Source organism: Miscanthus floridulus, chromosome 19, assembly GCF_019320115.1.
Source record: "Miscanthus floridulus cultivar M001 chromosome 19, ASM1932011v1, whole genome shotgun sequence".
Lineage (NCBI taxonomy): Eukaryota > Viridiplantae > Streptophyta > Magnoliopsida > Poales > Poaceae > Miscanthus > Miscanthus floridulus.
In genome coordinates this window covers 37,959,586-37,982,239 of record NC_089598.1, presented here as the reverse complement: position 1 = coordinate 37,982,239, position 22,654 = coordinate 37,959,586, and the positions used below count along the sequence as shown (strand labels likewise).

The 22,654-nt window shown below is 48.4% G+C and overlaps 1 protein-coding gene across 1 annotated transcript; it reads left to right on the top strand.

The window, feature by feature from the left end:
- The first annotated feature begins 13,303 nt into the window (after positions 1-13,303).
- Positions 13,304-21,639, top strand: LOC136526768 (uncharacterized). Its single transcript, XM_066519361.1, has 5 exons — positions 13,304-13,605; positions 15,590-15,686; positions 16,389-16,432; positions 16,541-16,630; positions 17,283-21,639. The coding sequence occupies exons 1-5, from the start codon at positions 13,309-13,311 to the stop codon at positions 21,099-21,101; spliced, it is 4,347 nt and encodes a 1,448-aa protein (XP_066375458.1). The 5' UTR covers positions 13,304-13,308; the 3' UTR covers positions 21,102-21,639.
- The last annotated feature ends 1,015 nt before the right edge of the window (positions 21,640-22,654 follow it).

Genomic DNA, 22,654 nt, shown 5'->3' with positions numbered 1-22,654 from the left:
ACTCCGAATTAGAGGATAAAATGGGAACAATGCGCACAAAATTGGTCACGGCAGCAAGGATTTGATAGAAACAGTGAAGACAAGTGTAATAAATAAGATGGCGTGGACTAGGGTTTGATGAATACAAAGGAAAGTCAACAAGACTTGGAGATGTTCACGGATTATGATGAAAAACAAAGGGGAAAACACAAACTGGACTCAAAAATGATCTAAAACCAGCAACAAGAACTTGACCTAGGGCACAAACTCAACAACGTGAAATAGATATGAAATTGCACGACACAATGAGGCTATAGGACAGGGAATATGTGATGATGTATATATTTTTTTGGCTTTTTGTGGACTATAGGTAATGCAAAAATAGTAACAATCTAAAGGGGAAAACAAAGTTATACCTAACGGGCAACAAGGTCTCTGATACCACTTGATGTAGACTAGGCCCGATCTTCCGAAAGGTATGATAGCGTCGATTGGTGGAGACTCGATGTTCACGATCTAGGCTTCGAACCAAGACTGATTCAGACCCTCGCAACCATTACACCACTGCTCCGTTGGTTATCAACCACGCAAACGCGATTGACCTCGCCGAGAAGGCTTTCCTGCAAGCGAATCGAGAACACAAGCAAGAACGAGATAAATGCAATCTAAAATTGCAAATAAATATGAGGCTTATGATAATGAGAAAGAGTTCAAGTCTTTATTCGAAAGGACTAATCGCCACAGGCAAACAAGATCAAGAACTGGGGCCCTAGTTCACAGCAAGCAGCCTTGGCGGCACAGTTGCAGCAAAACGATGTCTGTTTCACGAGAAAATCAAGAACTAAACAAAACCAAAACCCTAAGGAGAGCGACGGCTGGTATTTATAGAGTCTTGGGCGTCACCCCCCTAGACACGCCCCCTAATGGGCCCAAACACGATACACGGTCCAACGGACCAAAAGACGGTGTCGCAGCACCCTGACAGATTCTGGACGCTGACTTGTTTCGACGATTCCTGTTGATTCCAAAGGGCTTTTGACGTGAAACTGATTGGGTTAACTTCCTTATCCAATTAGCTTTCCATCCATATGTGGATCATCGAAAACGGAGTCCGGATGCGTCCTGGGTGACTAGTTTAAGGCAGACTAGTCCTAGAGGCCGAGGCAGACTCGAACTTGAGTTGCTTTGGGCCTCCACCTCGGGGACTCGAACCGAATTAGCCTCGGACCTCCTTCTTAACTTGGACACCCTTGCTGGCCTCCTACCCCTCTATACCATGTGCCAAACATGGTCATATGCATGGGTGTCATGTTCTCATCAGATGCTCCCCCATTCCCTCTCCTGTGCCGCTTCATCAAGGGTAGCCACCCAGACTAGAGACCAGGACGTCCCCGCGCCGACCTCAAGCGGAACTGACCTCTCTAGCGGGGGCAGGTCCTCTAGATCGGCTCCTCTGGTGATAGAGGGTGCGAGTGATGTGGACACGGATGCCTACCCCTATTGCCACATCCATGAAGGATGACTTAGGTACGCCCCTTCCATTCGCCCCACCACGGACATGACCACCTGCACGGACAATGGCTCTAGCCGCGTCGCCTCTGCCTGTGATGTTAAGGACATGACTGGCCACACCGCGCTCGCCATGGGTGCCCTAGACACACCCTCTCCCGACATAGCCATCAGCTATGCCTCCCCGGTCGACGCCATGTCCGCCCCAACGCTACTTGCGCTCACCACCGACGCGGTGCTAGCCGGCTCCTTGCGCGTTTGCTAGAGGAGGATCTTTTTCGGAGTGAGCCACAGGAGAGTCCCACGTCCTCCGACGCTACAAGGGACATGGTGGTTAGTTTGTGGTAAAAATTCGCTAGGACAAAAGGATGACAAAAACTCTTGACTCACCTTGACGCCATCATACAAGGATGTTTTGGGGCTGGCTTGCCTGACCTCGGCTGCTCCTCGTTGGCACATTGCTGCTTCAAGCCCTCCCTCGGCTCGGAGGGCTTGGACGAATCAAAACGGCCACCTCCCACCAACTCCGGAGGCATCGCTGAGGGCTCGGACGGAGCGGGGTGACCTATTTCTGCCGGCTCTAGGGCCACCGTCGAAGGCCCGGATGAGGCGAGACGGCCTGGCTCTACCGGTTCCAAGGACGTCATCAAAGGTCCGGACATGGTGGGGCGGTTTGTTTCTGCTGGCTCTGGGGGTGCGTCCTCCCCGTCCTACCTCACAACATGCCATGGGAAGGGCCCCGCCTACGATGAAGACGGGTCCTTGTCCCCGGTGGTCAGATCATCCCACCAGATGGGCGACATGGAGCTGCCATCCTTCTCCTCCTCCTCTTCTTCTTCCTTCTCTTCTTCCAATGAGCCTTGACTCTGCTTCCCTCGCTACAGCTTCGCTCGCCGCTTGAACCATCGTTTCTTCTCCTCGTCATTCTTCTTCTTCTTCCATTGTTCATCCACAGCACAATTCACCACCCTCATGGCCGCGTGCTCTGGCAGCGACATGATGGAGTCCCAGAAGACTAACCCCGCTGGTAGCTCGATGAAGCCCATGTCCGGTCACATCATGGGATGCCCCGGGAACGGGAACATGGTGTCAACCTCCCCCGTGGCCTCCTTGATGCGTTGAGCGATCTTGCCATCGTGGAGCAACCCCTAGGCGAGTGTCATCCCGACGAGCTCTGCGCAGGGCGTCATCCCATGTAGCGGGAGGACGCACGCCATCAGGGGCACCACCCTCCTCGCGTGATACCTCCCGATGATGTTGGCCCCATGGAGGCCATGGGTCTATAGGAACACGATGGCCTTGAGGAGGTTGTGCATCCTCTTCTTCTCCTTGATGGGTGGCCCTCATGGCCATGATGGCGGAACCTCTTCGATCAAACGCCTAGAGAAAATAGGCAAGGGTGCGGCAGGGTCATCCTTTAGGTAGAACCAATATTAGTGCCACCCCTTGTTGGATCTAGAGAGCTGGCAGGGCATGTACTCGGTCGCCTGCTGCCCCCGGATGTGGATGCCCACGCATCCCATCGGCACTAGGGTCTCCCGGCCTCTCCTTCTTCTTCATCAAGGAGATGGAGAAGAAATATCTCTAGAGCTCGAAGTGGGGCTCGATCCCTAGGTACCCCTCGCACATCATGATGAAGGCCGTGATGTGCTAGATCCCATTAGGGTTCAAGTGCTGCAGCTTGATCTAATAATGGTGCAGTAGACCCTGAAAGAACGGGTGAGGAGGAACCACGAGTCTGCACTCGTGGAAGAGTGCGAAAGAGACGACGTAGCCATCGGGTGGTGCCGACGCCTCCTCATGGCCGAGCACAAGCCACTTCACCACATCGGTCCTCCTACGGAGAAGACCATGCTTGACGAGGCCCCCCATGCGTGCATAGGTAACATTGGAGCGATGCCACGAATCCATGGAGGATGGAGGTGGCTACAGAGAAGCAAAGGTGACGACGGAGGAGTGGAGGCTATAGATCTAGGGCTCCGGTGGTGGACTAGCAAGCATGACAGATCCAAACAGCGGCGACAGAGAAACATAGAAGGTAAGGCTATGGTTTTGGTGTGCAGAAACATGAAGGGGGAGGCCACTATTTATAAGGTGGAGCGGGGCGAGAAGGTGAACCATCCACCTAGATTCATGCGCCCACTACGCCGTGTCATGTCATCTCCCTCCAAAGATCATGTGCACGCAATCTTTGTTTGCGCCCTCAAAGGACATGGCGGATGATAGTTTCGCTTGGTCGATGGACCAAGAACCGTCATAGGTAAGGAGGGATATAGAGCTAAAAACGCTCCTATGGCCCATTTAGGCCCAGGAGTTCGAAGGCCGGCCCATCGACGGGTTCACAGCCGCTCTAGGGCACCCTAAGAGTGAGGGGTGTAAAGGGATAGGCCCACTAGTGGCCAGTACCCAAGCATACGAGTGTCGTGGGCATCCCAACCCACATTCGAGTCTTGGTTGGTTCCCAGTCCATGGCCTTTCCTCAAAGAAAGGCAATGAGCCCTTAGGACCGGTCAAACAGACCCGAGAACTATATGGATTGGCCACTAAGAATCTAGAGTTGATCACCAGCTGACCCATGCAGACCCTCGTGAATGGGGAGCCGAGCCCCCACTCGGACTAGCCCATTAACAGCTCACCGAGCACCATGTTTCATCCATCGAGGAAAAACGTGGCACGGCTCAGGCTCTCCGTTTTATCGAAAAAAACGCTTGAGGGATGATGATCACAAAGGTCAACTAACCATCGATGCCCCCCCCTGCTACGCATGGGGGCTCAAGGAAAGTTGGACTCACAAGGAGACCAAACATGCGGTCATAGTACGACGACAGACCGATCGGATCCTAGGGGACCGAAATCAAGAAAAATCTTTCCGACCTTTCGAATCCTATGATTACATGCCCCCAAGAAGACCGACCGTGACAAAAGGGAATTGTTGTCCTACCAGGACATGCTGCGGGTTACAAAAAGAAGGCCAAGGCCCTCAGAGTCTTCCTATCCTTAAAAGCCTCCAAAGGAGTATTCTACTCCTCCGCAGGCTCGGGGGCTACTGTCGTGTATCGATAGTAGGGATACCCAAAGCAAGGAAGTTAGCGCCCACGCTGGCTTCCCCGAATGGAGCAAGACGTATTAAAAGGCCTCGCCCGACCCCAAGGCCGTGGGGTCTCGCCCAAGGCCATGGGGCTCCATCTCGCTCGACCCCATGGGTGTGGGTTCTGTCTTGCCCGACCCTAAGGACATGGTTTCTATCTCGCCCGACCCTAAGGCCATGAGGTCTCGCCCCGACCCTTTGGGTGCGGGCTCCATCTCATCCGACCCTAAGGACGTGGTTCCCATCTCGCTCGACCTCGAGGCCACGGGGTCTCGCCTAAGGCCGTGGGCTCTGTTTCCCTGACCCTTGGGTGCGGGCTCCATCTCGCTCGACCCCAAGGACACGGTTTCCATCTCGCCCAAGGCCATGGGCTCCGTCTCGCCCAACCCCAAGGCCATGGGCTCTGTCTCACCTGACCCCTTGGGCGTGGGCTCCATCTCACCCGACCCCTTGGTTGTGGGCTCTGTCTCGCCTGACCCCTTGGGTGTGGGCTCCATCTCATCTGACGGGGACCCATACCGCCGCCAACCACTCTATATCCAAGCGTATGGGCCTAGGTCAAAACTCTAACACCAGGGAGGACACTGGCATGCCTCAATGTAACCCATGGCCATGATGGGCCATACCTAAGGATTCACATCAAGAACAGTATCGGGCGTGCCGGTGTTATTCTACCTAACCCTCGTATAAACGCTGACAGGCACGTCAGTTCACCATGATGTCTGCTAGGACAGAATGGAACGCCATGACCGACAGATGATGCCTATGCATGGGACCAGTGATGAATAGGGCCATGACATGGAGCTGTCCCTATTGACATCTACAGGATCAACGGGACCCGCATGAAAGAGAAGAACGACCCGGTGATCCTAGAAGCCTTTCTCTCTCTCTCTCTCTCTTATTCTTCTCTTTTTCCTCCTCTGTAACCCGTGCTTTCCCTTCGCCTATAAAAGGGGAAGCAGGGCGCCCCTTCCAGGGGGCTGACTATGAGATAAAAATACAAGAGCACGACACGAGCACACGACTGAGTAGCAATCGAGCTCTCAGCACCCGTTTACTCCCTCCACTAGAGACTTGAGATCATTTCCCTCTCTCACCTATTTGTAACCCCTACTGCAAACCAAGTGCCGGTAACACGAGCAACAACGAACTAGACGTAGGGACATTCCGCCAAAACTAGTATAAACCCTTGTGTCCTCTGAGCACACCATCCGGGCCAAACGCGTGGTCCAAAAACACCGATAGCCGATCTCCGTGATCAAGTCCGAGCAGGCCATGTTATTCTTCCTCAACATCGTCCATCGCTTTGGAGTCCCGAACTCCATTATCATGAATAATGGCACACAGTTCACTAGGAAGAAGTTCCTCCAATTCTGCGACAAATACCACATCCGTGTTGATTGGGCTGCCGTGGCGCACCACCACACGAATGGGTAGGTTAAGTGCATGAACGACATGGTCCTACAAGGTCTCAAGCCTAGGATTTTCAACCGGTTAAACAAGTTTGGTGGGCGTTGGGTCACAGAGCTTCCCGTAGTGCTCTAGAGCTTGAGAATGACCCCTAGCCGAGCCACCGGCTACACACCCTTCTTCATGGTCTACGGTTCCAAGGCTATCCACCCGATTGACCTCGACTATGGGGCACCGAGGGTCAGGGCATATAATGAGTAGGGAGCCAAGGCGTCCCTCGAGGACGCCATGGATCAGCACGATGAGGCGTGCAATGTTGCCCTCCTCCACTCAGCCATGTACTAGTAGGCGCTGCACTGGTACCATAGCCATCGGGTGTGGTCGGGCCTTCAACATCGGGGACCTAGTAATCCACCTCGTCTAGAACAATAAAAACTATCACAAGCTCTCCCCACCGTGGGAGGGACTGTACGCCATCGTGGAGGTGCTCTGACCAGGTACCTACAAGCTCAAGACCATCGACAGCAAGGTCTTCGCCAACACATGGAACATCAAGTAGGTACATTGCTTTTACCCCTAGCCTATGCATATACTTAAGAATGATATTTCTAAACTACGAAAATGTTTTCTCTTATCGGTTTCGCTATCGTTCCCTCTATCTTTAGTGGCACCCAACCCCGACAGCGGCAGGGGGTCAGGCATCACTCAGGGGCTGATAAGAGTATATCTACTCAGAGACATTCTCTGCGCCCGACCCTCCCTTATGTTAAGATGTCAAAGTAAGGGCTATGGAAACAAACCTTGAGTAAAACTGGTCGGATTGCAAGAAACCTACGCCCCAGCGGCTACGACGTTTTTGCTCACCAGCGTGATCAGAGTTGTTTCGCCCACATCCCAAGCTTTATAGCCTTAACCACGGAAAGGGTCAAAACACATTAACCTTTTTATAAAAAGGGACGAAGAACCAAAAGATTGTTCAACCATAATAGAAATTAAAATCTGTCCATTTATTACAAGGTCACTATTTGGCCTAATTAACTATTTTTTTGGGAGGATGATCTCATCCTCTATCTTGGCAGATAAGTCCTGCGCTAGAGGGGCCACCTCCTTCTCGATGTCCTCAAGCTTGGCATCAGAGTAACCAAGTGCGAAGCCCTGGCTCATCGTCTCTAGATTGATGTTCTCATAGTGAGAACAAGCGATCGTGAACGACCGGTGAACGCCAAAGTGGAGTGCGTCCCTCACCATCTCGTGTGCCCGATCCATGACCCGGATGGCGTGGACCATGAGCGAGCTCATCTCCTACGTTGGGGCCAGCTCGAGGTTGTCACAAACCGACTAGACGACGACATGCAGGGCGTTGTGCTCATCGCTCTCCTTCAGGCGGGTGGCCTTCACCTCGCTGAGCTCCTTCTCTAGGCTGTGGCTCTTCGTCAACTTTGGCCCGAGCCTATGATCAAGACCTACCCAAAACACGCACCAGCCATGTTGAAAAGCCTGCTGTGGATCCTAGAAAGAAGGACATCAAAGGAAGACCAGGGGCTTACCGTCCACGTCCACCTGGAACTTGCACGCCTCATCATGCCGTTGGGCCACCTCGGCCTCCAAGTTCCAGGCTTGCTCCTAGCACTGGCTGACCACCACGGCGAGTCTGGCAGTCACCACCTCTGTCGCGGCCTTCAGATCCTTCTCCCCCCTAGAGCTCGCCCTCTAGGAGGTCGATCCGCTGCTGGGCATCATCACACTCCTTCCGTAGTCGCTCGATCTCCGTGACGTCCGTGTGCATACTCTAGACTAGGTCCAGGAGCTTCTCCCTAGCTTTGTGGGCATCGTCATGAGCCTTCGCGTACTTGATCTAGAGGTTGGCCAACTCCTGGTGAACGAGGGTAAGTTTGGCCACTTCTTGACAAGCGGCAATGAGCTGGGCGGCTAGTTCCTCACGTAGCCGCTCCCCCGTGGCTCGCAGCTGCTCCTCCACCGCGAGGCGATCCCAAATGCCCTTCTCGTGGCGAAGGAATGTAGACTTCTCCTGGCTATGGTCCATGAGAACCTACGAAAAGGGTACAAGTTAAAAGGCAAGAAAAGGGAAGACGAAGGTCGGAAACTCTGATGCACTATACGTAGCCAACCAGAGCGATGACATCTTGTAGCAAACTCAGCATGGTTGTCGCCCTCGGGTCCCCACCTCCGCGTGATCCCCACCTCCGCGTGGACGCTCCCCTACTCCCTCTTCTCCGCAGTGTTGTCGAGGGTGAAGAGTGTCGCCCTCGGGTCCTAATGGTCGGCCCACCTGATCTGGGGTCCTCCCAGGTGTGAGGGTCACCGCCAACCTGGACCAGAGGCCAAGATGCCTCTATGCTGACCATAAGCAGCGCCGACCCCTCTTGCGATCGCAACTCCTCTAGAGCGGCCCCCTAGCAATAGAGGGGGTAGGTGACATGGATGAGGAAGCCTGCCCTACCATCGCGCCTATCGAGGGTGCACCCGGCGTGGCCCCCTCCATCTGTCCTACCACGGGTGCCGTCATCTGCCTAGATGATAGCCCTGGTTCCCCATCATCGACGTGCTCGCTAGTGCGAACGATGGCTCTGGCCGCATCGTCTCCGCCTGCATCGTCATGGCCGCGCCCGACCACGTCGCGCCTACCACGGGCATCCTAGATGCGCTTTCCACTGCTATGCCTCTCCGGTTGACACAGTGGTCACCCCAGCCACACTCCCGCTAGCCTCTGGCATGGTGCCAGATGGGTCCTAGGGCACCCGCCGAAGGGCGAGAGTCTTCTTCGGCACCAGCTTCAGTAGGGTCCCCCGCCCCCAATGCTGCAGAAGGCATGGCGGTTAGTTCGTGGTGAAAAAAATCTCAAAAAACAAAAGAACAAAAAAACTCTTAGCTTACCTTGACGCCATCGGGCGCTGATGTTTCGGGGTCGGCCCGCTCGACCCCGGCTATGAATCCTCATCGTGCTGCTATTTCGAGCCCTCCCTTTGCTTGGGAGACTCGAACGAGGTGGAGCCATGGCCATGTCGGCGGCGCCTCTTTGATCAAGCGCCCAGTGAAGTCCGGCAAGGGGGTGGCAGGGTCGTTCTTTAAGTAGAACCACTACATGTGCCACCCCTTGTTGGATCTAGACAACTGGCAGGGTATGTACTCGGCCGCCCGCTGCCCCCAAAGGTGGATGCCCATGTATCCCATCGACACCGGGATCTCCCCACCTCTGTCCTTCTTCCTGTGCAGGGAGATGGCAAAGAAGTACCTCCACAACTCGAAGTGCAGCTCGATCCCTAGGTACCCCTTGCACATCACGATGAAGGCCGCAATGTGCTAGATCCCATTGGGATTGAGGTGCTGCAACTCAACCTAGTAGTGGTGCAGCAGCCCCTGAAAGAACGGATGAGGGGGGATCGTGAGCCCGCGCTCGTGGAAGGGTGCAAAGGAGACGATGTAACCATCGGGTGGCATCAGCACCTCCTCGTGGCCGGGAACTAGCCACTCCATCACGTTAGTCCTCCCGTGAAGAAGACTATGCTTGACGAGGCCCTCCATGCGTGCGTGGGTGATGTCGGAGCGGTACCACGACTCCATGGAAAGCGAAGATGGAGGAGCGAGGACTTTTTGGTGATGGTGGAGAAGCAAAAGCTATGGATCTAGGGTGCTGGCGGTGGACTAGCAGAGGCAACAGATCCGAACGATGGCGGCGGAAAGGTGGAGAAGGCAAGATTGTAGTTTGGTGCACCAAAACATGAAGGAGGAGCCCACTATTTATAAGGCAGGGTGAGCCGAGAGGTGAACCATCCACCTAGATCGATGAGCCCACCATGCCCCGTCACTTTGCCTCTCCAAGAATCGTGCACATGCCACCCTCGCTCGCTCCTCAAAGGACACGGCGAACAGCGGTTCGCCCCCTCGATGGGCTGAATACCGCCATTGGTAAGTAGGGATACGGAGCTGAAAATGCTCCCACGACCCATTAAGGCCCAGGAGTTCGAAGATTGGCCCACCGATGGGTCCACAACCACTCCGGGGCACCTTTAGAGTGAGGGGTGGAACAGGATGGGCCCGCTAGTGGCTAGTAGCTGAGCGCATGAGCACTGCGGGCATCCCGGCCCACGTTCGAGTCTCAACAGAGAATGGTCCATGGTTTTTCCTTGAAGAAAGGCAACGAGCCCTCGGGACCGGTCAAACGGTCCCGAGAACTATATGGACCGACCGTTAGGAACCTGGAGTCGGTCACCAGCTGACCCATGCCAGACCCCCATGAATGGGAAGCCAAGGCTCCACTCAAACTTGCCCGTTAACAGCTCATCGAGCACCATAGTTCATCCATCAAGGAAAACAGACCATGGCTCAGCCACTCCGTTTTATCAAAAAAATGCTTGAGGGAGGACGACCTTAAGATGAGCTGACCCCTTGACCAGACCCTTGCTATGCACGGGGGCTCGAGAGTTGGACTCGCAAGTAGAACGGACATGCGGTCGCATAACAATGGTGGATCGGTCGGATCCTAGAGAGGAATCCTAATCAAGAGAGATCTTCTCTGATCCACCGAATCGCATAGCTACATGCTCCTGAGGAGTCCGAGCACAAGGAATCTCGACCATACCAAGACATCCCGTGACCCGCAAAGGGAGATCAAGATCCTCTAAAAAAGCCTTCGAAGGGGTATCCTACTCCTCCGTAGGCTTGGGGGCTACTATCGGGTATCAGTATCAGGGATACCCAGAAGAAGAAAGCTAATGGCCGTGAACCCTAACTCCCTTGGATGGTCAAGAGCGTATCTTGGTCTCGCCCGGCCCCGAGGGCACGTGCTCCATCTTGCCCAACCTCAAGGATATGGGATCTGGGTCACCCGACCCCAAAGGCGCGGACTCCGCCTCGCCAGATCCAGAGAGCGCGGGCTCCGTCTCGCCCGACCCCGAGGGCGCAGGCTTCGCATCGCCCGACCCTGAGGGCACGAACTTTGCCTCGCCCGACCCTCGAGGGCGCGGGCTCCCCCTCGCCTGACGGAGGTCCGTACTGCCCCAACCACTACGGGTCTGAAAGTACGAGTCTAGGGTCAAACTTCTGATGCCAGGAGGGGAGTAGGCGCGTCTTGATGTGACCTACGGCCACAACGGGACACGTCTGAGGATGCATGTCGCCAATAGCATTGGGTGTGCCAGCGTTGTACTACCTACTCTCCGTATGGCCTCAAGCGGAGATGTCAACGGGCCATGCCGTCTGTTGGGACGGGATGGAGCGTCACGACCGGTTGACGATGCCCTCGTACGGCATCAATGACAAACAGGGCCATGACGTGGAGCCATCCCCGTCGTCATCTACAGGGCCAACGGGACCTGTGTAAAGAAGATGGAAGACGTTGCAATTCCGGAAGCCTTCCTCTCCTCGTCTCTTTCTCTCTCCAATGTAACCTGCATCTTCCCCTTCATGTATAAAAGGGGAAGTAGGGCACCCCACGAAGGGGACATGCCCACACATCTAACATGTTTGAGCGGCTGGAGGCTTAGGCACTCGATAGTAGATAAAGAGCTCAACCAGACTCACACTTTTCATCAGAGACCTAGGACCTTCTCCCTCTCTCGTCTGTTTGTAACCCCTATTACAAACCAAGTGCCGGTAACACGAGCAGCAATAGACTGGACGTAGGAACATTTCGCCCAAACCAGTATAAATCCTTGTGTCCTCCGAGCACAGCCATCAGGGTCAGACGCGCAAACTAGAAATTTACTAGCCGGTGATTCGAAACACCGACAGTTTGCTAGCAAAAATAGAATAACATATTGCTTTGAAGATGGGTGATGTTAATAACTTCTTTTTTAACAATAAAAGAATTGATATTTTCAGATGAGGAGACTCGAAAATGGGATCAAATTGGTAACATCCACTAACTTTTATGCGGAGTGAGCTCGAAGAAAACTTGGTATAATCATTATTTGGGTTCCATGGGTGAAAACTTAAGTTTAAAGTGTTCAACATTTTTGTCAAATTAATATTTATATTTCGCATAGGTGCATGACAACCATGACCAAACTTCTTGGGTATGAAATTGTTTATCAACCATGGGTACATTTGTTAGTCTCCACCCTTTTTAGAGTTGTGACAAATATCAACCACAAAAATATGTTATAAAAAACCAAGCAAGAAAGGATACAAGAGTTGAGAGCACTCCATAATTAAAACAAATATCTCTACCCTTTTTAGTCTCCACCATCAAGAAAGTGAGAAGTGACAATGGAAGTGAATTCAAGAACACAAGAGTTGATGATTTGTGTGATGAGTTTAGAATAAGACATCAATTTTCGGCCAAGTACACTCCATGATTAAATGGCCTAGTTGAGAGCAATAATAGAACTTTGATTGACATGGCAAGATCAATGTTGAATAAGTACAATGTGATTCATTCTTTTTGGGCCAAAGCAATCAACACAGCTTGCTACTATAGCAACCGACTCTATTGTCATCCATTGAAGGAGAAGACTGCTTATTAGTTCTTGAATGATAGAAAGCCCAATATTGCGTACTTTCGGGTTTTTGGTTGCAAATGCTACATATTGAAGAAAGACACAAGATTAAGCAAGTTTGAGAAAAAAGTGATGAATGTTTCTTGCTTGGTTACTCCACTACTAGCAAGACTTATAGAGTTTAAAATTTGGAGTGTATTTTTTTATCAAAATCTCTTTCATATCCATAAGAAAGGATACAGATAGTATCTTGGAGTTGCTCTAAGAAGTACATTTCCACCAAATTTATTTCTAGTTTTACAAGGCATATTTGGAGCACGTTGATTTTTAGATAAAAAAATAGGGTAGTCACCTTCAAAATCCCAATAAATTCCTATACCAAAGAGGCTCTAAATAACCTACCTCTAAGTTCAAGTTATTCTAGGCCTAGCTAAGTTTGTACCTGATAAATATTTAGGTCCGTTCGGCTGGCAGAATTTTGGCTAAAACTAACTGAAAACACTGTTCTGGCTGAATTATTGTGAGAGAAAACTACTGTTCCGGCTAAAAAAAGAAGCCGAACCAGTCGAATATGGGTAAACCGAACGGGCCTTAATGTCAATATCATTATTGATGTCACTTTCGTGATCACACTTTGAAAGAAAGTTTAGTTTTTTTTTTTACTTTTCCTTTCAAAACGCATGACACATCCCTAAAATCCCTGCAGGCGGCCTGCGGCGGTGCCCGTAGCAATTCCGACCTCTTTTGACAAAAGCAGGCGGCGCGGCGGGAGCGCGCACAACGCAGTCCGCACCAACTCGCCGTCCGCGCCTCCGTTATTCTCCCACGCCTCTCTCCCTCCACGACAGGTAGGCCGCCTGAGCTATGCAGCACTTTCCTTCCACTTCCACCTTCGCCAATCATCCACCCCACCCGTCGCCGTCGCCTCTTTCTCTTTCTCTCTCTTCTTCTCCCTCCCCGATCCTTCGCCTCTCTATCGCAGGCACGACGGAGCAGGAGGGCGGCGACGGCGGCGAAGGGATGTCGGGGGCGTGGGGCGGCACCACGCAGAAGTGCGCGTCGTGCGGCCGGACGGTGTACCCCATCGAGGAGCTCGCCGCCGACGGCCGCGTCTACCACCGCCCCTGCTTCCGGTGCCACCACTGCAAGAGCACACTCCAGGTCCCTCTCTTCACCCCCTTCGTTTCCTATCCCTCCCCTGCTCGCGAGCACAGTATTGTTACGAAGCAACAGTTCAGGTGTAGGATCAATCGCACCGTTACCTGGTGCTTTTGTGATTCGGGCTATTATTGCGAGCGTCGCTCAAGTCAGAGTAGCTGGGCTGTCTTGTTGTTGCTTCGAATTGCTTGGCTGCTTCTTCAGTTGCTGTACTTCCTTGGTCTGGGTTTGTCAGTTATAGGTTGCATGATCATGTCGACTGCGATTGTGCAGGATTTGCGCACGGAATTACTTGTTGCGCGTTGAATTTGTACTTGTTCTTGCTTGACAGCGAACTGGGTACAAAAGTCACGAATAGGGAGTACAGGGTACACAATTTTGCTGTTTCATTTCAGCACGGGTGCGCCATCAGTGAACTTTTCTCTTGCAACCACATGGCAAAGTGCGTGTGCCAACTGATTGGTTGAGTGCACATTTACCTCTTCAGCTGTTCCCTTGTCGATGAATGGCTAATGACAATTGATCTTACCTTTTTAATCATGATAATGTAGGAGTGTGAAATAATGTCATTATCTAAAGATTTCTGTCCTTCTATGAATATAATATGCATTTAACTTCTTTGAGGAATCAATCTCCATAGGCTACTGATGTAGTGATGTGTCATATCTATCACTTTAAGTATTAAAACAGTGTGTTGCTATATCATGGTCTCTCTGTACTTGCTTTCCCTTGCACATGGCATAGCTGTCATAATTCTTGCAGTCAGTTGACATATAATCATGTAATAATGCAGTGCAAGACAAATGCCTTTCCCATATGGATGTAGTTTTGGTACCTGATTAGACATGCTTGCATTATTCTGTGAGAACACGTTGTTTGGTGCACCTGTACCTTAATTCAGAAACTTCTAATTTTGTTGAGAGCAATAATGATCATAGTGAATCTCTTATGCTACAATCATATTAGTGGCATCAGTGCTATCTTTTCTTATTTGCAGCCAAAGCTACATGTGTGAAACCTAACCAGACTAATACGCATGATAGTGAGCTGGGTAGAAATCACAAAGCACAAGACTTGAGACATGCTTGAAGATTTTTTCTCTTCTAGAAAAATAGTCTAGATTTTTTAAGCACTTTTGTTCTTCGTAAAGTGGGGAGTTCAGTGTACTGGATTTTGTTTGTGCATCATTTTTTTCTCGAACATGCAGGAGAGCTACGTATCAATATATTAAGAAGAAAAAAAAGAGAGGGGGAGTAGAGCCCCATAAAGATCACCCGCACACACACATAACAGAAACAAAACTCACACGCCTAGTAAAATCATGACCCCGACCAATTGTTTGTGCATTATGGATGTGTGTTCAACAAGGTTTTCCCTTGGAACTGCATGGGATAATTGATAACTGTAACTTTATAACCAAATGATGTCAAGGCATACATCTTGCTGTCCTTATGAATATAATATCCATATAACTTTTTGAGGAACCCATTTTCATAGACTATTGATATCATGATATGTCATACTGGTTTAAGTGTTTAACTTTATCATGACCTCCTTGTACTTGCTTTCCCTAGAACATGGTGTGCTCCCAGAGGATGAGAAGAAAACTTTTTCGTTAGGTGGCATTCTTGTAGAGAGCAGAAAAGCATATTCCTTAGCTATCATAATTCTTGTAGGAAGTTGATATGATCAAGGAACAATACAGTGCAAGATAAATGGCTTTCTGAAGCATATGCTGGCTGCTTCATTACCGAGCTAGGCATGCTACCACTATTACTTCAGACCACATTGTTTGACACACTGTAGCTTTATTCAGAAGCTTTAAATTTTTACAACAGCAATAATGATATACTGAATCTTTTATGCTACGCCAAACTAGTTGACAATTGTATTATCTTCATATGTTTGCAGCTAAAAGGTGCATCTGTGAAACCTAATCAAACTAATACTGCAACTAACTCCGTTCTTCTGGTTCTTGTTTCTGCAGTTTAGTAATTATTCTTCCGTGGAAGGTGTCCTATACTGCAAGCCTCACTATGACCAGATATTAAAATCAACAGGCAGTTTGGAGAAAAGTTTTGAAGGTATTGGAGACAATCAATTGGACTAAGATGCTGTGATATTTATTGTTAATTACCTTATTGTCCTCACAATTTGCATGGGTAGATGCTACAGTGCATATGTTTGTGATTGAAAATATACAACTCCAAAAAGACTCGACCCTGGGAACAGCCTCCCTAAGGCATTATGATTAAGAAGACGCGTCAACCACACAAGCCAAGAAAAAACCCCGAACCCTGGCTTCACCCTATAGGGGCACAACGTAATCTGGGCCCACCATGACTTTCTGGGCTTGCAACAACTGCAACTTACCCCTGGTAGGAGGTCCCGAACCAACCATAAGCGCCACAGCCCGGTGCCCCGGCACTATTTTTTTGGGGTTGCACACAAGGGGATTTTTTGGGAGCTTACTGCTACACTACAAGAGTGTTGGCTCAAACTCTTATGCCTGCGATTGAATATGAAATTATACGGTCATATCTTATTATGCACACGATCACAATGATTTTCTCTTTTCATCCTATAAACCTGGTACTTTATTTTAGCATTGTTTTTATAATATAACACATCTTTGCAAGGTAACACTTTTTCAGTGGTGTGTATGTGGGATACTGGGATGTAACTCTCTTCTTCTATTAATGCAATGATACATATCTCTCCTGCATGTTTGAGAAAAAGAACTGAGCTAATGCTGTTCTCTGAAATATTACTGTGTTATATGTCAGGTGTGGCCCGATCAGCTAAGTCAGAAAAATCAAATGGACATAAGGTATCTGAGATTCTCTAGGGCGTGCCTGGTACCTAAATATATTTCACTGATGCTGCAATATACAGCAAATTTATGCCAATTTCCTCTATTTTTATTGTCAATGTGCAGGGCCAACAAAGCAGTAGATTCTCTAATATGTTTGTCGGCACACAAGAGAAGTGTGTAGTTTGCAACAAGACTGTGTACCCTCTTGAGAAGGTCAGTATTAGTCAGTCTTCCTCTTTTCTACTTCAATAGATGAAAAAAATGCTCTGGCAGTTAAGCACAATTTGCTCCTAAGCAGTGGCGGGTCCTGGATTCAAAACCTGTGGGGTCAAGCTTGTTAATTTTAAGTCAATTAGCATAAGCTTTGGCAAATTATATGAAGGGTTAAACATGTTTTGCCTAGATCCGCCACTGCTCCTAAGTGTACTCGCTGACAACTATTCATGTCCTAAGTGTTTTTTTTTTTGGGGGGGGGGGGGGGGGGGGGGGGGGGACTCTGGTTATATTCATGAGGCATTTTATCAGAAGCATAGTTTGTTCACAACTGCAAATGTAGTTAAACTTTTTATAACTATTATTGGAAAAATTCCATAGTAGTTGCAATTTCAGGATAGTGCATCCAATATAATTCCCCATTGCATGTAACATGTAGAAAAAATACTTTAGTATTAAAATTTCGATCTCTTTCCCACAAGCCAAAGTGATGGTGTGCTAAGCCAAAAGTATGTGGTTCAGAATTCAGTGACCTTCTCTATCATAGTGCACTAAGTGCATAGCTGTCAGGGTCATAGAATAATTTTAACCAGCCTCTTTTGCGGAGTACAATTTAAGGGCACATTTACATCACGCCGTTACATTTTTGCAGGTTGCTCTTAATGGGAATTCTTATCATAAATCATGTTTCCGCTGCACCCATGGTGGTTGTACGCTCAGCCCATCCAATCATATCACCAATGAAGGCAAACTTTATTGCAAGACCCACCATTCTCAACTGTTTATGGTTAAGGGGAATTTCAGTCAGTTTGAGGACAATTCTGGGAATGCAAAAGTTGCTACTGAGAAACAACCAGAAACTGAAGAAGCCACCAAAAATCCAGATCAAGGTGATGAAGTCACAAGGAAACCAGTAGAAAATGAGCCTACAGATGAGAAAACTTCAAAGAATGATGTTGCAGCTGAGAAACAATTGCAAAGTAGTGTTGATGTCACAAAACCGTCTGAGAGCACCACATCAGAAAATGAACGAGGTACTGAGAGTGAGTCAAAGAATAATGTTGTCAACAAGAAGCCATCAGAAAGTAGTGTAGAAGAGCCACTGCAGAACAGTGTGGTTGATGTAAAGCCATCAGGAAACAGTGCAGCCATGAGAAAACGCTGGCAAAGAAGTCTGCAAACAGATAAACCGTTTCTGAGTAGCACAAGCACTGTAAAGCCATCATTGAGCAGTGATGCCACTGAGAAGCCATTATCAAGTAATGGGGTTGATATGAAACAGTCTGAAAGCAGCACATTAGTAAAAAAACCATGGCAACAAAATGTACCAACTGAGAATCCACCACAGAGCGTTTTACCATCGGATAAGCCATCAGCGACCAGTGTAGATGATGCAAAGCCATCAGAAAGCAGCAAAGTGGTAAAAAAACCATGGCAACGCAATATGGCTGCTGAGAAGCAATTACAGAACAGTGCACCAACTGAGAAGTCACAGAAAAGTGTAGCTACTGATAAACCATCACCAACAACCGACATGAAGTCATTAGATAACACCACAGAAGTTAAAAGTCCATGGGGACGCAGGATGTTCAATAATAAGTCACTAAAGAGCACTGTAGGTACTGAGAAATCGTCTGCAACCAGTGTGGTTGATGAGAGATCAGGGGAAACAAGTACAGTAGCCCCTGTGACTGAAAACATTGAGAAACCTTCAGACACCAGTGCAGATGATGCGAAGAGTGCAGATGATACGAAGAGTGCAGATGATGTGAAGCTATCGGTCGCCAGTCCAGATGATGCTAAGAGCGCAGATGATACGAAGACTACAGATGATGTAAAGCCATCAGAGAATACTGCGGCTGTAGTTAGAAAGTCATGGCAACGCAACATAGGCACTGGGAAGCAACCCCTGACCACTGCAGTTGATCCAAAGACGACTGAAACTAGTGGAACTGTCAAAAGGTTGTGGCAGCGCAGTGCTGCAACTGAGAAGCCGTCACAAAGTGGTACAGCTGTTGTGAAAGCACTGGAAAGCAGTGTGGCTGTCTCCAAGCCGTTCCAAAGCAACGTAGCTGTGAAAAAAACATGGCAAAGGAGTGTAACTCCAGAAAACCAGCTAGAGAGTAATATGTCTAGCAATAAGCCATTGCCAAGCAAGGTGGCTGTTGAGAGTCCAGTGCAAAGCAACATAGTTGAGAAAATGTTTCAGAGCAATGTACCTACTGAGGAGCCACAGAAAGTCATTGTGGCCACTGAAAACCAATCGCAGACCATCGAAGTTACAAAGAAGAGCAATGATACATCCATGAAGCTATCAGTAACAAGTGAGACAACCAAAATGCCACCACTGGCTGCAACCGTATTGCAAAGTGATGTTTCCACAGATAAACCATCACAGACTGACATGCTTACCATAGCACCTAGTCAGATCCCTGAGCCCACTGAGAAGCCATCTGAAAGTGCTTTTAATGCTGAGAAGTTATCAAAGACTGACACTGCTGCGGAGAAACCACTTCAAAGTATGATCACTGAGAAGGTAGAAAGTGTAGCAGCCACATTGAAGCCATCAAGTGATACAGCCCCTCGGGAGATCTTGGAGAGGAATATGGCTACTGAGAAAATATTGCAAAGCACCATGGCTGTTGAGAAGCCACCTCTAACCAATTTGATCACCGAGAAACCATCAATAAAAGATGCTTCAGAGGAGCCAGTTCAAACTAACGAACCATCTGAGCAGCCACTGAAAACTATAGAGGTTGAGAAGCCACATCAAAGTGAAAAGATTGCTGCGGAGACGAGAGGGAGTGAAGCATCTATTGAAAAGATGCTAGAGCTTGAAAGTAATGCCACTAAATTAAACAAGGATCACTCAGAACCTGAAGGGCTTTCATCTGGTAGGAATCCTCCAGACTTTCAAAGCAATCCAAATGCTGGGCTGCGATTAGAGTCTAAATGCATTGTGGCTGAGAAGGCAGCTGACCATATAATGGAAGCTGAAAGTGATGCAGTTGCTGAGCACTCATCAGAATCTCAAAGCGTTGCACCTGCTGAGGTTCCAAAGGAGCAACTATCAGAACATCAGAAGGATGCGAATATGCAGCAGCTATTGGAACCTCAAAATGAGGATCATCCTGGGAATCCACTAGAGCCTGTTAGTGATACAGCTGCCAAAGATTCATCAGAGCCTAAAAGTGACATAGCTACAGAAAAACCTGCAGAATCACAAAATAATGCAGATCAGTCAGTTGAGCAGTCATCAGAACCGCAAAGCGATAAATCAACTGAGAAGCCAGAAGTGCATCAAAGTAGTACACCTAGTGATGAGCTTTCTAGGCTTCAAAGTGATGCAGGTGCTGATAAACTATCAGTACCGTCATCAGATCCTGAGAGCAACGTATCTGTCAGTAAGCCATCGAAGTCTCAAACTGATGTGATTACCATGGAGGCACCAGAACCGCAAATTGATGCTCTTCCTGATAAGGAAACTGATCAGCCAGTGAAACCTCAAGATGATGCATCTGCTAAGAAGCCAATGGGAACTGAAAGTGATGCTGTTTGTGATAAACCGTCAGAAAGCAGCTCAGATACTGAAACACTTCTTGTATGCCATCAGAACAGCAGCATAACCACTGATGAACCTGTACAAGGTGACATTTCTTATCAGACACCACATCAGAGAAGTGCACCCATAGAAACAACACCAGGAAGTGACACAGTTGTTGAAGATTGCATGCACCACGAAGATACCAGCAGCAAACCATCAGAGGAAAACAAAGCTATTGAGGAGCCAGAAGAGGTGAGGGCCAAGCTGCCAGATGACCATGTAACTTCTGAGAAGTCATCAGAGGAAGACAAGGAAAATGCAGAGCCATCAGTAGACAATGCTCCCCTGGGGAAACCATTGGAGGCCAATGAGGAGAGCTCCAAGCCTTCAGGGGATACTGTAACTCCTGAGAAGCCACTGGAGGAGGATGAGATGAGCGCGGAGCCATCAGAAAGCGATGCATTCTTTGGGAAACTATTGGAGGCCGATGAAGTGAGTGCCAACCCATCAGAGGATATTGCAAGTCCTGAGAAGCCACTGGAGGAAGGTGTGGCAAGTGTGGAACCATCAGAAGACAATTCTGTTCTTGATAAACCATTGGAGGAAGAAGAGGTCGCTGCCAAGCTGTCGAAGGACGTTGTAACTCCCGAGAAGCCATTGGAGGAAGGCTCAATAACTGCAGAGCCATTAGAAGACAATGCTGCCCTTGGGGAAGCAAAAGAGGAAGATGAGGTGATTGCCAAACCAGAGTCCAGTGTGGCACTTGAGAAGTCATTGGAGGGAAGTGAGGCAATTGTAGAGCCATCGGAAGACAACGCTACTCTTGAGAAACCGTCGGAGGACGACGAGGCAAATGCCAAGTCATCAGAGGACAGTGTAGCTGTGGAGAAGCCACAACAGGAAGAGGAGAACGGTGTCAAGGCATAAGGCATAAGAGGAGGGCGTGTCCCCTGAGAAATCAGCCGCTGGCAAACCATTAGAGGAAGAGGACCCAGTCCATGAGAAGCCGGCAGACGCGGACGCTGTCGTTGAGCTGTCATCTCAGGACGACACTGCCACTGAAAAGCCCTCAGCTACAACTGACACTGCAGAAACTGCATGAGACAGCAGTTAGCTGGTTACAGTTAGTTAGCAACAGTTTTCAACAGAGTGTGGATCGAATACTATTGGTGATAGTTCGGCTTGCCTTCTGTTTTTTTTTGGGAGGGGGTGGGGGTGGGGTGGGTTGTACAATGCTTGAGTTGTAAAATTTGAGGGAAAGAAACTATAATTATTGATTTGATTTGATTTTTTTTACAAGCAATAATCCCCTCCCCATGTTAGGAGGAGGATACCATTGAAGTTCTATATATAGGATTTGTGTGCGGTTTTGATTTTTGTTTGGATGGTGTATTGTAAATGATTTTGTGCAAATATTACTGTGCTTGCTCATATTTGGTTTTCTGCTTGTAAATTGATCTACCAAGATTTTATGTGCAAATGGTTGTGGCTACTAGGCTTTCTATAATATATCTTATTGTCATTGTGTAAACCGCAGAGTTAGCAAAGGAATGTATCAGGGGGAATTCCTTTGTGTGCCATTAAAAAAGATCGTAATGCCCTGTGTGTTCCTGGAAAAGTTCAGCGGTCTTCAGCGCTACTGCTTTAACTTTTTTGTGCCCTCCATGCCACTGTCGTCAGTTTGGACTCTAACGCCGTCAAACAGCAGGTGTGAAAAGTCAAAAATACCCTTAAGTCTAAATATGTCATTAATTTTTTTTGAGCATCTTAACGACTTCAAATGAAAAAACTCAAAACTAGAAAGTTGTAGATCTCGTCGAGATCTATAATTTTTATATAAAAATTATCTTCATTTAATTCCGCAAAAAAAATGATTTGATATGATTAATATATCTTAGAAAAATCATATATTTTTTTTGCGGAATTAAATGAAGATAATTTTTATATGAAAATTATATATCTCGACGAGATCTACAACTTTCTAGTTTTGAGTTTTTTCATTTGAAGTCGTTAAGATGCTCAAAAAAATTAATGACATATTTAGACTGAAGGGTATTTTTGACTTTTCACGCCTGCAGTTTGACGACGTTAGAGCCCAAACTGACAGCAGTGGCATAGAGGGCACAAAAACGTTGGAGCAGTGACGCTGAAGACCGCTGAACTTTTTTAGAGACACATATGGCATTGCGATATTTTTCAATGGCACACCAGAATCCCCCAATGTATTAACACGAGGCTTGTCTTGCCATGGGCACAAAGTATTGCATTTCTTACACGACGGGGATTTTATAAAAGAAAAATATTAATGCACACAACACTAAATAGGTAGGTTATGAAAATATATTCTCTGAAAAATAAGATCAATTTGATTATAAATATGCTACTTTTTAAAAATAAATTTATAGAGAAGATTAAAGTTTTTTTCTTTGACCGAAGGCGGAAGGCCATTCCTCGGGACAACTGATGAAAACCAAAAACGG

Excerpts from the sequence above, each read along its gene's own strand:
- LOC136526768 (XM_066519361.1), top strand. The coding sequence starts at position 13,309 with ATGCAGCACTTTCCTTCCACTTCCACCTTCGCCAATCATCCACCCCAC. Across the intron at positions 15,687-16,388 it reads TTTGGAGAAAAGTTTTGAAG|GTGTGGCCCGATCAGCTAAG; the intron begins GTATTGGAGACA and ends GTTATATGTCAG. Across the intron at positions 16,433-16,540 it reads AAAAATCAAATGGACATAAG|GGCCAACAAAGCAGTAGATT; the intron begins GTATCTGAGATT and ends GTCAATGTGCAG.